Source organism: Dromiciops gliroides, chromosome 4, assembly GCF_019393635.1.
Source record: "Dromiciops gliroides isolate mDroGli1 chromosome 4, mDroGli1.pri, whole genome shotgun sequence".
Lineage (NCBI taxonomy): Eukaryota > Metazoa > Chordata > Mammalia > Microbiotheria > Microbiotheriidae > Dromiciops > Dromiciops gliroides.
In genome coordinates this window covers 184,186,588-184,202,212 of record NC_057864.1, presented here as the reverse complement: position 1 = coordinate 184,202,212, position 15,625 = coordinate 184,186,588, and the positions used below count along the sequence as shown (strand labels likewise).

The following is a 15,625-nucleotide window of genomic DNA, read 5'->3' as shown; positions in this document are numbered from 1 at the left end:
GGGACACACAACTAGTAAGTGTCAAGTGTCTGAGGCCAGATTTGAACTCAGATCCTCCTGAATCCAGGGCCGGCGCTCTATCCACTGCGGCACCTAGCTGCCCCTATTTCTTGACTTTTAACTCCTTAAAGTGGGACAGTGATTCCAGGACAAGCTTCAGGGGTTCCAAGGTGATAGAATTTTTTTTTTGTTTTTTTTGTTTGGGGTTTTTTAGGCAAAGGGGGTTAAGTGACTTGCCTAGGGTCACACAGCCAGTAAATGTCAAGTGTCTGAGGCCGGATTTGAACAGGGCCGGCGCTTTAACCACTGCGCCATCTAGTTGCCCCCAAGGTGATACGATTTAAGGAGAAGCTCATTTCAAACTGCCCCTGGCCTGTGCTCTGGTCTTCAAGCAACCACATGCCACTTGCCCTTTAACCAGAATTCCGTTTCAGGTGCCTGCACTCCCATACCTATGCTGCCACCTGACTGCTTCCTGGTCCAAGCTTGGACAAAACAAGAGAGGCCCATCACAGTGCCAGCAGAGACCCCTGTAATCTCCCCCCTGGTCAACTACTAGACCCCCCCACTGGTCTGTGAGCTGAATTCCAGAAGCAGCAGCTGCCACAGCTGATTCAAATGCCTCAGAGACCTGGAGCAGCCTGCAGCTGCCTGCCTGAGGCTGGATCTGTGCTGGAACAGCTGTTTGCACTCCACTCTCACCCCAGACCTTTCCTGCCGACCTTCTAAGATGTCTGGCTGAAAAATGATCTCACCCTGACCTTTTGTAGGGTCTGCTGCTCCAGGAATTGTCTTATGGCATTATTTGAAGATATTTGGAGGGTTTTGGGGGAGTGCTCTGAGAAGTCACTGCCTTTCCTCCACCATCTTGGCTCCACCTAGATGGCATACTTGTAAAATAGAAAATGCCACAAAGCTGGAAAGGACAGCTAATATGCTGAGGACTCCCAGAAGATCTCAACTGGCTAGAGTGATCAGTAGAATCTAGGAAAAGAAACAAACAAAAAAATCTGACCTCAGACACTTACTAACTGTGTGACCCCAGGCAAGTCACTTAACCCCAATTACCTCCAAAAAAAGTGGAATAGTGTGAGTTCAATAGTGTGGTGGAATTAGTAGTGAGTTCATGGACTTTGAGAGTTGTAAAGGACCTCAGTGGCTAATTGGTCCAATCTATACACAAAAAGAATCCCTATTTTTAACATACCAGACAACTGATTGAAACCCTTCAAAGAAGAACCTACCACACCTCAAAGGATTTCATTCTGCTATTGAATAGCTCAAATTGTTAGGAAACTTTTTCTGACATCAAGCCTAAACATACCCCATTGCAACTTGGGAGGGGTAGGAGAAGGTAGAATGGGATGAGTAATCTCTCCTCCACATGATAACCCTTCAATTGTTTTTTTTCTTTTTTTGGCGAGGCAATGGGGATTAAGTGACTTGCCCAGGGTCACACAGCTAGTAAGTGTCAAGTGTCTGAGGCCGAATTTGAACTCAGGTCCTCCTGAATCCACAGCAGGTGCTTTATCCATTTTGCCATCTGGCTGTCCCCTGGAATGCTATCTTAAAAAATTTGGGGGCAGTTATTTAGTCCAGTTATTTAGCCCAGCTTTGTCATAGAGTCAAGTCCCTTCCCATGGTCAATATCTTTCTTAAATCAAGGTACCCAAAACTGAATAGAGTACTTAAGATGAGGTCTGATGAGGGCAGAGTACTGTGATATTATCCTCTCCCTATTCTTGGAAGCTATAATTCAGTGGCCAGGTACAAAATAAAACTGTTAATAAATGCTTTATGCATCTATGTCCCTCTTAATGCAGCCTTGTGCAGGAAAGTTAGTCCTAAAACAAGTAATAGAGGATATGGGCATGCTGACTGCCATTTAAGCAGGAAACTAAAAGGAAATACCCTACTTAAGAGTCAAAAAGCTGTTACCAGTAACTGATTTTACTCCCATTTTTTGGGTAAAAATATTAACTGCTATCTTGCCCTTGATGGACTTTTTTACATTTTGGGGGAGGGGGCAATAAGGGTTAAGTGACTTGCCCAGGGTCACACAGCTAGCAAGTATCAAGTGTTTGAGGCCTGATTTGAACTCAGGTCTTCCTGAATCCAAGGCTGGTGCTTTATCCACTGCGCCACATAGCTGCCCTCCCTCAATGAACTTTTAAAACTGTATAAACAATCTCATTTTTTCAAAATTGCCAAATAATTTTAGAGATCTACAGCAATTTGCATGAAGGAATAATATATCTAAAAGCTTTGGTCTTATATTTGGAAAAAATTATAAATGTCCAGAGAACAAATAAATGCTTGTTGCTTAAAATTTTTAAAGTTTAGGGGAAGCTAGGTGGGGTAGTGGATAGAGCACCGGCCCTGGATTCAGGAGGACCTGAGTTCAAATCTGGCCTCAGACACTTGACACTTACTAGTTGTGTGTCCCTGGGCAAGTCACTTAACCCCAATTGCCTCACCAAAATAAATAAATAAAATTTTTAAAGTTTGCTCATGGTCACACAGCCAATCTTCTGTCTGAGGAAGAATTTGAATCCATCTCTCAAGCTCAATGCCAGCTCTCTATTCATAATATTCTGGCTCTTTAGTAGCTGAAAGGAGGTAATGTTCCATAGTGGATATGGTTTTATTAAGAGAATTGTTTGGGGGCAGCTAGGTGGTACAGTGGATAAAGCACCAGCCCTGGATTCAGGAGGACCTGAGTTCAAATTTGGCCTTAGACACTTGACACTTACTAGCTGTGTGACCTTGAGCAAGTCACTTGATCCTCATTGTCCTACAAACACACACACACACACACACACACACACACACACACACACAAAGCCTGTCTTGCCCTAAAATAAATAATTATTTATCTGAATTTTGGGGCTCTGAGGGATTAATTTCATCAGACAAAGAACCCCAGCTAGGGCTCAAACAAAATTCTATCCAAAATTCCATTCCTTCCTTCCCCAACTACCTTTTATTTATTTTGCATACATTTAGTGTTTACCTGGAATGATGTGCAAATTTTTTGGGACAAGCAATTATTTTGATGTGGTTTCATTTAAACCATGGTGGTTCTGCATGCATTCTACTGACAGTAGTGTTACTTAAAATCTGTCCTAACAAAGATGAAACCAAATTCCAGCATCTTCACCTTCAGTTAATTTTCTGTCAATTCAGCGCTGAGTTTTAATTCTGTGGTTTTAAAGAGTGCATATTTCTCCAAGGAAACATGCAAAAATCTCACAGGGAACAACATTTCAGTGACTAACAGACCTGTGGCAGGAGGCATTGGGATGTAAATGTGCAGTTAAGCGTTTCAAGCATCATTCAAGCCCGGTGTGAAACAGGGTCTGTCTTACTGAAGCTCCAGTAAAGGTTGTTTAAAAAAAAAAAAAACACCCCCACCAAGAACTGTCAAACTATTTCTGCAAAACAACTAAGAGGAACCTGGAAAGAAGCTGACACTTAAAGTTGGAAGAACATTGAGATGACCAGTAAATGAAGAGCTGCTAACCATTGGTAAGCAGAAAAAGTTCTTCTCATAGACAAGACAGTACAAAGACTGGAGTACTAAAGATAATAAATATATCATTGTTATTGATAGATAAAGCATTTATTAAACACTATGTGCTAGGCACTATGTTAAATGCTGGTACTAACTTAAAGAAAGACAATCCCTGCCCTCAAAGACCTCACATGCTAATAAGGGAAGACTATCCAGAAAAGGAATCTGAAAAGGAGAGAGGAGGAGGTTACTTGCTTGAGGACAAGGTAGAAAAGTAATCTGGAGAGTTATGGACCAATCCTTATAATCTGATGTAAGTATATCCTCAAATGGAAGATCCAAGAAGGAATTTACCAACAGGACAGACCTGGAGATGGAGGTTTTAGGTGCCTGAGAGGGCATTTAGAAGAGGCAGGGAAGTAGTCCTAGGATTTCTGGACCTGAAAAAGTTTTGAAGAGAGGAAAATCAACTTTGTAAGTTCAGTGCTATTCCAAAACCATTGTTAGGAGGAGCCCAGATGAGCCTGTAATAGCCAAGCATTGTCATCTAGTGGTAAAATATCCACCCCCAAAAAAATATTTTGGGTGATTTTTTTAATGAGGCCTAGAACTTTTAGGGCTGGAAGGGATAGAAGTCTTGTGCCATTGAGGAGGTGACAAATGGATATCCCAAGAAATAAACTTATTTCCAAGTTACAGAAATTCCCAAGTGGAGATAGAATGAATACTGCAGTACAACCCAGAAAGTTTAAAAAAATGTATCCAAGAAATGGAAAGAAACAGGATTAATTGACCTGGAAACAAACTCCATTAGGTTGTAAGCTCCTTAATGGTAGGAACTGTCTTCTGCTTCTTTTTGTATCCCCAGTGAATTTAACACCTGCCTGTCACATAGTAGATACTTTTTTTTTTAGGTTTGTTTGGTTTTTTTAAGTGAGGCAACTGGGGTTAAGTGACTTGCCCAGGGTCACACAGCTAGTAAGTGTTAAGTGTCTGAGGTCAGATCTGAACTCAGGTCCTCCTGACTCCAGGGCCGGTGCTTTATCCACTGCGCCACCTAGCTGCCCCCCACATAATAGATACTTAATAAGTGTTTACTGATGATTGATTTAAACTTCATTAAAACCTATGGGCAAGGGGGCAGGTAGGTGGTGCAGTGGATAGAGCACCGGCCCTGGAGTCAGGAGTACCTGAGTTCAAATCCAACCTCAGACACTTAACACTTACTAGCTGTGTGACCCTGGGCAAGTCACTTAACCCCAATTGCCTCACTTAAAAACAAAACAAAACCAAAAAACACAACCCTATGGGCTGTGCTGTAAGAAACGATGAGCAGGAGGAGTTCAGAGAAACCTGGAAGGACTAACATGAACTGATGTTGACTGAGAGGAGCAGAACCAGGAGAACACTGTACACAGTAACAGCAACATTGTGTGATGAACAATGGTGATAGACTTGGCTCTTCTCAGCAGTGCAACCATTCGAAACAGTTTCAAAGAACTCATGATAGAAAATGTTCTCAACATCCAGAAAAAAGAAATGTGAATTATAAATGCAGATTGAACCATACCGTTTCTACTTTTGGATTGTGGTTTTTTTTTCCTTCTTTTTGGAGGTTTTTCCCTTGTGCTCTGAGTCTTCTTTCACAAGATGACTAATGTAGAAATATGTTTAATATGATTGTACATATACAAACTATATCAGACTGCTTTCCATCTTGGGGAGGAGGGAGGGAAAGGAGGATGGGAGAAAAAAATTTGGAACTAAAAATCCTGTGAAAACGAATGTGGAAAACTATCCTTATATGTAACTGGAAAATAATAAAATACTTTTTTTTTTTCTTTTTGCAGGGCAATGAGGGTTAAGTGACTTACTCAGGGTCACACAGCTAGTGAGTGCCAAGTGTCTGAGCTGGATTTGAACTCAGGTCCTTCTGAGTCCAGGGGTCAGTGCTTTATCAACTGCACCCCAATAAAATACTTTAAAAAAAACCCCTATGGGCTTGGGGGCAGCTAGGTGGTGCAGTGTATAAAGCACCAGCCCTGGATTCAGGAGGGCCTGAGTTCAAATCCAGCCTCAAACACTTGGCACTCACTAGCTGTGTGACCCTGGGCAAGTCACTTAACCCTCATTGCCCCACCAAAAAAAAAGAACCTATCCAATAACAATGTCAACATCCCCTTCTCTAAGACTCCATAAACCTAGTAACAAGAGTATTTTCTATGGTTATTTTTTAATCTCAGTGCTCTTGCTCTTAATGTTCCCAACAATTTTTTGTCACAGAAAAATCACTGAAATCAAGGCTTTCTTACTTTCTTCACAATATGACTCAAAGCAAGTCACCTGCTAAGTGATGAGAATATGTGATATGGTGGGAAGATGTATGTATTTGTAAATATGGTGGGGAAATAAGAGGATAGTTCTAGCTCCGTCACTAATTATTTTTTTTTTGTCACTAATCTTCTGATCCCAGGCAAGTAATTTAAACTTTTTTTTAAAAAAAACTATGACCAGGGCAGCTAGGCGGCACAGTGGATAAAGCACTGGCCCTGGAGTCAGGAGGACCTGAGTTCAAATTTGACCTCAGACACTTGACACTTACTAGCTGTGTGACCCTGGGCAAGTCACTTAACCCTCATTGCTCCACAAAAAAACCAACAACAACAAAAATAAATAAATGAAAAGTATGACCTTGTTAAAACATCAACAGAGATGGGCATTCTCTTATACACCAAACAAGGAAACAAGATTATATATAAAACCAAGACTCTTCTTTACAACTTCTTTTTAAAGTACATATTACATTTCATTTATCAGTACCAACCTGGCCCTGATTGTCCTCTTCTGAACTTTCTTCTGCTTCCTTATGTGGATTTTAAACAATGGATGCTTTTCCCTCTTTTTTCCTTTATCCCTATCACTACTCTTCCCAGTCCTCTGCAAAAATCTCCCTGCTTAAAAAAAAAATTAAACCCTCTTGTAACAAATATAGGCAATAAAGAAGATCCATAATTTGGCCATATCTGAAAATATTTGTCTTTTTTTGCACCTCTGGCCCACCACTTCTCAGCATCAGTTTTCTAGGGTCAAGATTGTGATTGCATTGATCAGAGATCTTAAGTCTTTTGTGGTGGTTTTCTTATATAATGTTGTACTCATCTTATAAATTGTCCTGGTCCTACTAACTGCACTGTATATCTGTTCATAGATACTTTCTGTGAATCCTTGTACTTTCAGTCATTTGTTATAGCTTAATAATTTGTTTCATTACATACATATAGCATATTTTTTTCAGCCATTCCTTGATAGATGGGCACCCACTTTGTTTCCAGTTTTATATAATAAAAGGTTCTGGGGGCAGCTAGATGGCACAGTGGATAAAGCACTGGTCCTGGATTCAGGAGTACCTGAGTTCAAATCCAGCCTCAGACATTTAACACTTACTAGCTGTGTGACCCTGGGCAAGTCACTTAACCCCAATTGCCTCACCAAAAAAATAAAATAAAAAGGTTCTACCATAAATATTTTTCTTCACATTGGTTCTATACCTAGCAGTGGCATTGCTAGGTCAAAGGGTATGCACAGTTTATCATCTTTGGGGTTTTGTTCCAAATTGCCTTCCATAATAAATTAATCAAATATGAGGTAGAACCTTAAAGTTATTTTATTTTCCATTTCTCTTCTTATTAGTAATTTGGAATTTTTTCCCAAATAGTTGTTGATAATTTTCCTTTCTTTTAACACCTCTTTGTTCATACCCTTTGACCATTTTTCTATTGAGAAATGACCCTTGTTATATGTCCAACACTTATAACCCACAACTGGGCCTAAGGGGCTGAGGTTCTATATTTCTTTCCACTCCTCCAAAGGATTCCTCTTACTGAATTGGTTTATTCATAGAGGAGCCTGACTCCTAATGAGAAGGTTTAGGCTTTTTTTCTCATATCCTTTTGTTTTTTATATACCTACCCCAGAGCTTAGGAAGAAAGTACTTAAAGCTTTGATTTTTTTCTCATATATTTATGTTTTTTTTCTCACAGGTCTTCCCAAAAAGAGGAGGAAGAAAAGTCTTTAATGTGCAATTTAAATCAGGTTTAGGATAGCTGTGTATTTCCTCCACACAAAAGAAATGTTCCATATAAAGGTGCACAAGCATTGACAGTGACTCAAAATAGGGAACATTAACTTACAGTTACTGTTATACTCTCCTAGCAGATTGAGACTTAAAAACCATTAAGGCATAAAAATTCATGAGATAGTGAAACCCACCAGCAAGGTCAGATCCAAGTGAACCATGCTTCATAAATAGAGAACTAGATAGATCATCCGTCACTCACTATTACTCCCATAGCTAGCAAACTCTGACCTAGTGTAATGAGTAGAGCATTAGATCTGAAGTCAGAAGATCTGAGTTAAAATTCTGCTTCAAATACCAGTTGTGCGACCCTGGACACACCATTTCACATCTCTTTGCTTCAGTTTCCTCATCTGTAAAATGGGGTAACAGCACCTATTTCCCAGGGTTATTGTGAGAATCAAATGAGATGCTATTTGTAAAATGCTTTGCAAACCATAAAGCACTACATACATGCTTGTTATTCAGTCATATACAACTCATTGTGATCCATGGATCATATCGTCCATGGGGTTTTCTTGATAAAAATACTGGAGTGGTTTGCCATTTCCTTCTCCAGTGGATTAAGGCAAACAGAACTTAAGAGCCTTGTCCAGCCTCACCCTAGTAAGTATCTGAAACAAATTTGAACTCAGGTCTTCCTGACTTCAGGCCCAGTGAACCCAGTTCTATCTATTGAGCTACCTAGCTGCCTCCTTATATGTGTGCTAAGTGCTATTTATTATTAATAATAATTATTACCATCATTCTAATTGTTATTATCTCCCTATCCCAATAATTAGCTCTGGCCACCTAGACACAAACTCTCACTAACCCTACTTCTTGTCATCAAATCCCTATCCTTCTCAACCCTATTTCACACTTGTCCACTCCATTTCTGACTACCCTATTAAAGAGTTGCTTCTTTTTTCATACTTTGCTTGGCCTGGGTTCTCTTCTCTTGAGATGCTTATAGAGCCAACTCTCCTCAACCACAAATCAGCCCTCTCCTTGCACCATGCTTGCCCCAGCTTCCCAAATCAATAAGAAATCTCCACTGATTCTAAGAGTTTTTTGCTTTTATATAAATTGCTTAAGGATATAGTATTTGGCACATAGTAAGCTCTTTTTTTTTTTGGTGGGGGTGAGGCAATTGGGGTCAAGTGAATTCCAGGGTCACACAGCTAATAAGTGTCTGAGGCTGGATTTGAACTCAAGTCCTCCTGACTCCAGGGCCAGTGCTCTATCCACTGGGCCACCTAGCTGCCCCTATAGTAAGCTCTTAATAAATGCTTGTTGATTTGACTCAGGTCTAATTGTTTCAGTCAAAAATTATTCTTACACAGTCTAGGTATCAGAGCCAAATAAGAGTCATTTCAAGCGCACCTTTACTGCTATACCCTCCCTTTCCATGGGGCTGCTGAATAGAGCATATTGGAATTAGCAAGACTTGTCTTCATGAATTCAAATCCAGCCTCAGACACTTACTAGCTGGTCAAGTCACTTAGCCCTGTTTGCCTCAGTTTCCTCATCTGTAAAATGAGCTGGAGAAGGAAATGGTAAACTATTTCAGTATCTCTGCCAAGAAAACCTGAATGGGGTCATGGAGAGTCTAAAACAACTAAACCTCCCTTTCCATAGGGAGCAAAATTCCCTTCATCCTAGACCTCTTTCTCATATTCCTTTTAGCCTTTGTCACCATTAATTTGTTCTTTTTGCCACCTTTCTTTTCCTCCTTTGAAGTTTATCACATCGAAATTTTCCTCATCATTCAAAATATGGTGACTGTTGTTTACCAGACCTAGGTAATTTTCCCTCCTTTCTCAGGGATTTCAGCACCACATTCACTGTCTTCCTCTCCTTCCCAATTTCTGTTCTTATTCTGTTCCCCAACCTCCTAATTGCTCAATCTCCTTAGTCTTTTTTGTTTCTTTTTGTTTTTTGTTTTTGTAAGACAATGAGGGTTAAATGACTTGCCTAGGGTCACACAGCTAGTAAGTGTCAAGTGTCTGAGGTTGGATTTGAACTCAGTTCTTCCTGAATACAGGGCTGGTACTTTATCCACTGCACCACCTTGCTGTCCCCCCTCCTTAAGTCTTATGGTACCTCCTTCATTCCACCTTAGGCACACACAGGGATCATCACACTCTGGATTTCACCATTACCTACAAGTGGTCCACTACCTTAAAAAAACTAACTTTTTATTATTCCAACTCTCTCAAAATCTTACCCCTCCTAAGCTTTTTCCCCTTGCCATCATCAGAATTGCCAATTCTTCACCAATTAGTTATTTTTCCCTGTTCTGTCTTCACTTTCCTTCCTTTCCATCCCTGACCCTATAGTTAAATAGCTCAACTCCTCACTGTCATCATCTCTCAAATCCTTCACCTCCTTGTCCTATCAAAGTCCATCCCTTACTAAACTCTATGCCTCTTGACTTCTCTGCTGCATTTGACACTGTTGGCTACCTTATCTACTCCTGCATACTTTCTTTAGTTTGAGTTTTCATGACACTATTTTCTTTTTCTTTTTTTTAATCATAAAAGTATTTTATTATTTTCCAGTTACATGAGTTTTCAACATTTGTTTTCATAAGATTTTTAGTTCCAGATTTTTTCTCCCTCCTTCTCTTCCCTTCCTCCTCCCCAAGACAGAAAGCAATCTGATATAGGTTATATATGTGCAATCACATTAAACACATTATTGTATTAGTCATGTTGTGAAAGAAGACATGACACTATTTTCTCCTGATTTTCATACTATCTGCCTGATCACCCCTCCTCAGTCTCCTATTTGCTCATCATCCATATCACATGCCCTTGGTGTTCATCAAAATTTTGTCTTGAACCCTATTCTATCTCCATATTCTCCCTTGCTCAGTTCAGCTCCCATGTTTAATATCTCTTTGAAGATGATATATAGATCTATTTGGCAATAAAAGAGAATTTATTAAGTGCCTACTGTATGCCAGGTACTGACTGTGAAAGGTGCTGAGGATATAAGAATGAAGCAATTTTTATTCCCAAGCAAATTACTTTCTATTTTTTATTAAAGCCCAATTAAAGGATTATCAGAGTAATGTAACAATGTTATGGTTTTTGTTCAGTAATGAGGCTTACGTGACTTGCCCAGGTTCACACAGCCTGTAAGTGTCAAGTGTCTGAGGTCAAATTTGAACTCAGGTCCTCCTGAATCCCGAGGTGGTGCTTTAATCCACTACACCACCTAGCTGCCCTCCCAAGCAACTTACTTTCTAACCAGAAATATAAGAGGTACATATATATAGTCATAAATAGAATGAATATAAAGAAAATAAATTCAAGGCATTTAAAGAGAAAGAGAACAGTAGCATTTGGGGAGATTAAGAAAGGCTTCATATAGATTAGAAAGTAGTACTTGAGCTCTGTCTTAAAGAGAAAGATAGGGTGAGGTAGAAGAGAGAGTTTAGTGGAAAGCCAGTTTAGTTGGATCACAGAGTACAGGATGGAGATTAATGTTCAATGAGGCTAGGGAGATATTTTTGGACAAGGTTGTAAAGGATTTTAAAAGATAAAGAGAGGAGTTTATATTTTGTTCTATAGGCAATAGGCAGTCACTAGAGTTTATTGAGTAGGGAGTAAAACAGGTCTGGGCTTAAGCAAAATCATTTTGGCAGCTGTGTGGAAGAGGTTAAAGTGGAAAAGGGCAAAACTTGGAGTAGGAAGACTAATTAGGGTACTGTTGCAATAATATAATAATATAAGTGGTCACTGATTTGGCAACAGTCTTTCCCCTGAACTTCATATCCACATCACCAACTGTCTGTTAGACATTTCAAGGCCCAGTATGATTAAGCTGCCTTCTATCTCCACACTTGCTGTTCCCTTCTTTTAGGGTGGGTTCTCCAGACTTCATTACACTTCCCTACTCCCCCAGCTTTTCAGCTCTCTTTTATGGGTTGTGTTCCCTCCTTAGAATGTAATATTTTAAAGACAGACTGCCTTTCTTTTTGCTTGCATTTGTTTTCCCAGGACCAAGTCTGGAATCTAGTGCTTTATAAATGTTTGTTGATTTGATATTTGGAGACATCTTAAACATGTCCAAAACAGAATTTAGTATCTTTTCTCCCAAACCCACCTCTCTTCCAAACTTTATCTGTCAAAGCCACCACCATTCTTTTACTTTTTGAGGTTCATAACCTTTGCATCAACTCTTTGCTCCTCGATCTTCTTCACCTCACATATTCAACATCAGTCTAACCTTTTTACACTCATAGTCATAAACCATTTGAAGGTCTAATTAGCAGTTGGTGCTGGGGGACTTAAGCTCAGGGGAGAAACTGTTGATTGGTATATAGTAGGGGCATAATAACTACTAATCTTATTGATTCATCAGATGAATCACTTGTAGATACAAACTACTTTGAAGTGGAAAATTGGGTGGACCAGGGAATCCTTCACAGAGGAGATAACTGTCTAAGCTGAGCCTTGTAATAGGGATTCCCAAAAGTCTTTACCTCAAGGAACTAACATTTTATGGAGGAACCACGTTTATACACAATAAATATGATATATACAAAGTAATAAATAAAAAGTCAATACAATATATACAGGGTAAGTAACACATACAAAGCTAATTATATATACAATATGAAGTAATTACATTGCCAAGTTTAAGAACCTTGGTCACTAGGATGGGTGGATGAATGAAGAGTTTACTAGGTGCAAAGTATTGAGGATACAAATAGAAATGATGGACTCGTCTCTCAAGAAGTTCACATTCTATTGGAGGAGATAAGACATAGAAGATTTTAGCTGCAAGTCAAATAAGGAAGGGCGGAACTTTCGATAGGAACAAAAAAAGTATGGAGGTGCGATGGGTGTTGAGGGAAAGATCCTGTGGAGTAATGGCAATGTTTTCAGACTCCTATAGAAGCAAGAGGTTCTTCCTAGGTCCTGCAGTGGTCCTCTCAAGCAGCTGAAAGTGTACTAGTAAAGTTGGAGGCAAGCAGTGTGAGGTTACTAAGGAAGCTGCTAGCCAAGATAAGTTCCCGATAAAGTCTTGTTTTAAAAAAAACACAGGATGTACCTTATCAATAAAGGTTTGTTTTAGTTTAAAAAAAAAGGGTCACCTAAATTCTCGCGAGAGGTCGATGACTTGTTCGTCACTAGTCTAGCCCGTTCTCGCGTAGTTTGGTAGCGCCTAGAGAGGAGGGAGTAAGGAAATAGGGAAGGGAAAAGTGGCCCGAGACCGGTGTCTCTCTCGCGAGAGCAGTCTCGCCAGTCTCGCGAGGTTTGGGCTGCGTTTCCCACCCCCCCCACCCCCAGCCTCAGCTAAGTGCCGTTTCGGTTTAACCTAGTGTGTGTGAGTGTGAGAGCGTGTGTGTGAGAGTGAGTGTGTGTGTGTGTGTGAGGGAGGTCTGAGGCGAGGGGAGCGGGTAGTGACTTCCCCAGGAAGGAGGGACAAAGGGAGCGGGGGGCGCCCAGACCTCGGGCCCCCGGCGTCAGGAGGCCTCGGGGCGAGCCGGGCTGCCGGCTGGGGGAGGGCCCGCGCAGCCCTCACAGACAGGCCCGCCCGGAACCCAAGGCGGCCCCACAGCTCCAGGGGGCTGGGCCGGCCTCCTCCACCCCCTGCCCCGAGGCTCAGCGGGCGGGGCGGGAGCCTCTGCTTCTGCAGCTTTTGAGGAGCTTTTTTCCCCCTCTGCTTCCCCCTCCCTGGGCGCCCTTACCTCCACCTCATGTAGGAAGGAGCTGAGGTGTAAGGAGGGAGGGGGGGCCAGGGCGGGCGCCTTTCCCCCCCCCACCCCTCTTCAGGAGGGGACTCTTTGCTAGACGTGAGTTGGGGGGGAGGGTGGGGATTGACTTTGGGGATTCTGGGGGGGTTTCCTCTCCCCTCTTGAAGTTAGGGGAAGGGGAATGCCCAATTCAGAGAGACATGGGGGCAAGAAGGATGGGGCTGGAGGGAGTTCTGGGGCCATGCAGCCATCATCTCTGGGTGGCGGTGGCAGCTCCAACAGCAGAGAGAGGCATAGACTTGTGTCGAAACACAAGAGACATAAGTCGAAGCACTCCAAAGACATAGGCTCTCTGGCCCCTGAAGCAGCCCCACTGAGCACTATGATCAAGCCCCTGGTGGAGTACGACGACATCAGCTCTGATTCAGACACCTTCTCTGATGACATGGCCTTCAAGCTAGAGAGAAGAGATAATGATGATCGTCGGGGTACTGATAGGAGTGACCGGCTTCACAAACATCGCCATCATCAGCACAGGCGTATCAGAGAGCTATTGAAAACCAAGCAGATAGAGAAGGAAAAGAAGGTAGAAAAAAACCAAGAAGTCTCCAGCAAGTCAGTGTCCACGAAGGACCGACTCTCTGGGACTTCAAAACGACTGAACGAAGAGAATGATGAATACGGGAAGGCACTGGTATCTAAGAGTAGCAGTAACAAGGAATCCAGGTCAGCCAAATTCCATAAGGAGAAGACTCGAAAAGAACGAGAGTTAAAGTCTGGACACAAAGACCGTTCTAAAAGTCATCGGAAAAGAGACCCACCCAAAAGCTACAAATCAATAGATAGTCCCAAACGGAGATCCAGGAGCCCTCACAGAAAATGGTCTGACAGCCCTAAGCAGGATGACAGCCCTTCTGGAGCATCATACAGCCAGGAATATGATGTTAGTCCTCCAAGATCTCATACCTCCAGCAACTATGACTCCTACAAGAAGAGCCCAGGTGGGTCCTCACGAAGACAGTCAATTAGTCCGCCTTACAGAGAGCCATCGGCCTACCAGTCCAGCACCCGTTCACCCAGCCCATACAGTAGGCGGCAGAGGTCAGTGAGTCCATACAACAGGAGGCGCTCATCCAGCTATGAGAGGGGGAGTGGTTCATACGGTGGTCGGTCGCCTAGCCCTTATAGCCGAAGACGGTCTAGCAGCCCATTTGTGACCAAGCGCTCTGTGAGTCGGAGCCCTCTTCCCAGGTATGTGATTTTTCTTTTCAATTCTTTACCATGGGAGAAGATAGGTTGTGGGGGAGAAGGACTGGAATGCATTGAAGGGCCTTTGCCAGTCAGTAAGTATTCGGGTCCACCAATGACCAATAAATTTTGTTGACCACCTGTAGGAATAGATTAACCCCTCTACTCTAGCAGATCTAGTATCTCAAAAGTAGGAAGTATCCATGGTAAAAACTATTTCCAGGGTTGGGCCCAGCTCCTACCTTTAGTGAGACATATCTGTAAGATGTAATGTGTACAAACCACCTGTTCCCATTCCCAAAGGTGGTCTCACCTAAAAAAGGTTGAGGCTCTGTGAGGAAAATCCTTATTCACTACTTTTACATTTATAATTGTGGTCCAGATGTCTGTCCTGAGCTTGTCAGCCAATTTTTTTTGGGGGGGGGCAATGAGGGTTAAGTGACTTGCCCAGGGTCACACAGCTAGTGTCATGTGTCTGAGGCTGGATTTGAACTCAGGCCCTCCTGAATCCAAGGCCAGTGCTTTATCCACAACATCACCTAGCTGCCCCCCCAGCCTATTCTTAATTAAAAAAAAAATCCATGTGTGTTAGCTTGAGGATATTTAGTCAGGTTCATTGCATTCTATTGCTTATCTCCAGTCCCTTTTCATATCAATCTAAACCATTTTCCTCTAGCTAATGTTTAAAATTTATCCCAATACTTTCCCTTCTTTTGATAGCATGGTAAGGCAGAAATTGGTGATCAAGACAAATAGGCTTCCTTTTAGCTCCATCATCTACTTCCCTTGTGAATATGTCATTTCCTTTCAGTAGATTGAATTAATGCCTAACTTGATGATGTCCTTAGGAAAAAACCATTTTTTTTCTAGTGTGAGTAAGCTTGGAGTGAACTACTTATGGAAAGTTTTTCTTCTGTGTTTTTATTTTCAAGAAATAGGAAACAGTACCCTTTTTTCAAGCATACTTTTGCATACTGTCAGTATGTTTAACTATTCCATTTAAAAAAATTTATTTAGTGGAGACATTAAACTATCC

The 15,625-nt window shown here is 41.6% G+C and overlaps 1 protein-coding gene across 3 annotated transcripts in view; it reads left to right on the top strand.

The window, feature by feature from the left end:
- Positions 1-13,500: 13,500 nt before the first annotated feature.
- The window catches only part of CDK12 (cyclin dependent kinase 12), a 75,754-nt gene continuing 73,629 nt past the window's right edge, over positions 13,501-15,625 (top strand). For all 3 annotated transcript variants that reach the window (XR_006356341.1, XM_044002338.1, XM_044002337.1), the window contains exon 1: positions 13,501-14,592. Coding sequence is in view for 2 of the 3 variants with exons in the window: in XM_044002338.1 (XP_043858273.1) it covers positions 13,523-14,592 (1,070 nt within the window). In the remaining variant the exon portion in view is untranslated. The remainder of the gene's footprint in view (positions 14,593-15,625) is intronic.